Source organism: Austrofundulus limnaeus, unplaced genomic scaffold (assembly GCF_001266775.1).
Source record: "Austrofundulus limnaeus strain Quisiro unplaced genomic scaffold, Austrofundulus_limnaeus-1.0 Scaffold776, whole genome shotgun sequence".
NCBI classification, from domain to species: domain Eukaryota; kingdom Metazoa; phylum Chordata; class Actinopteri; order Cyprinodontiformes; family Rivulidae; genus Austrofundulus; species Austrofundulus limnaeus.
In genome coordinates, this window is record NW_013953178.1 from 3,385 (window position 1) to 4,523 (window position 1,139).

Consider the following 1,139-nt stretch of genomic DNA (forward strand, 5'->3'; position numbering starts at 1 on the left):
AGTGTCCCTGAGTGTCCCTGCTGTCCCTGAGTGTCCCTGAGTGTCCCTGCTGTCCCTGAGTGTCCCTGAGTGTCCCTGCTGTCCCTGAGTGTCCCTGAGTGTCCCTGCTGTCCCTGAGTGTCCCTGAGTGTCCCTGCTGTCCCTGAGTGTCCCTGAGTGTCCCTGCTGTCCCTGAGTGTCCCTGAGTGTCCCTGCTGTCCCTGAGTGTCCCTGAGTGTCCCTGCTGTCCCTGAGTGTCCCTGAGTGTCCCTGCTGTCCCCACAGGCTGCAGAGACACAACCTCAGGGACTTTGTTTAACCAGAACCGGTCCTGCAGCAGAACCTGACCCGACACTAAGGACCTGTTGAATGGTTCAGACCCAGCAGGGTTAGCTGTACAGCGTTAGTGCTGAGAAATGATTTAATTTGTAGTTTTTATTTAGATTTTTGCTTCAAATGATCACAAATAAAAACATCATTTTAATTGTTTATTTTTTATTCAGTAAGCCAAATATAAATACACACTTTGTCAGTCAGTGTGAGGGACATTTCAACAGAAACATGTCAGAAACTGTCACCAATTAAATAAACTTCCACAGGAATGTGGGAAACGCACTGTGATTGGCTGCTTTTTGATGCAGTGCATCTTGGGAGTTGTAGTTCCCAGTATGATTAAAAACAACAAACAGGAACTGATGTGTGCTGTTTTGTGTGTTTGTTCTTTCAGGGGCCCAAAATCGAAGCACTGCAGCGTTTGTAACAAGTGTGTGGCCAACTTCGACCATCACTGCCGCTGGCTCAACAACTGTGTGGGCAGCAGGAACTACAGGTGAGTGCTGGACACTGTCACACACTGAGAGGCTCACCTGTGTGTACAGATATACAGGATGATGTCATCTGTCCTGTGTGTCCTGCAGGTTTTTCCTGCAGAGCGTGGTTTCGGCTCTGCTCGGGGTCTGTCTGGTTCTGGTCTTCTCCTCCTACATCTTCATTGAGTTTTTTCTGGACCCGTCCAAACTCCGCTCCGACAAACATTTCCTGGGTAGGATCTTTAAAACCTTCCTCTGTCAGAACACTGATGATGAGGATGAGTCACACAGGTGTGTGTGTGTGTGTGTGTGTGTGTGTGTGTGTGTGTGTGTGTGTGTGTGTGTGTGTGT

The 1,139-nt window shown here is 48.8% G+C and overlaps 1 protein-coding gene across 1 annotated transcript in view; it reads left to right on the forward strand.

Moving 5' to 3' along the window:
• The window catches only part of zdhhc1 (zDHHC palmitoyltransferase 1), a gene marked incomplete at its 3' end in the record, with an annotated part of 2,518 nt that extends 1,497 nt beyond the window's left edge, over window positions 1–1,021 (forward strand). Inside the window, 2 exon segments of the mRNA XM_014028523.1 lie at window positions 707–808; window positions 897–1,021. Coding sequence (XP_013883977.1) covers window positions 707–808; window positions 897–1,021 — 227 coding nt within the window.
• Window positions 1,022–1,139: the final 118 nt, after the last annotated feature.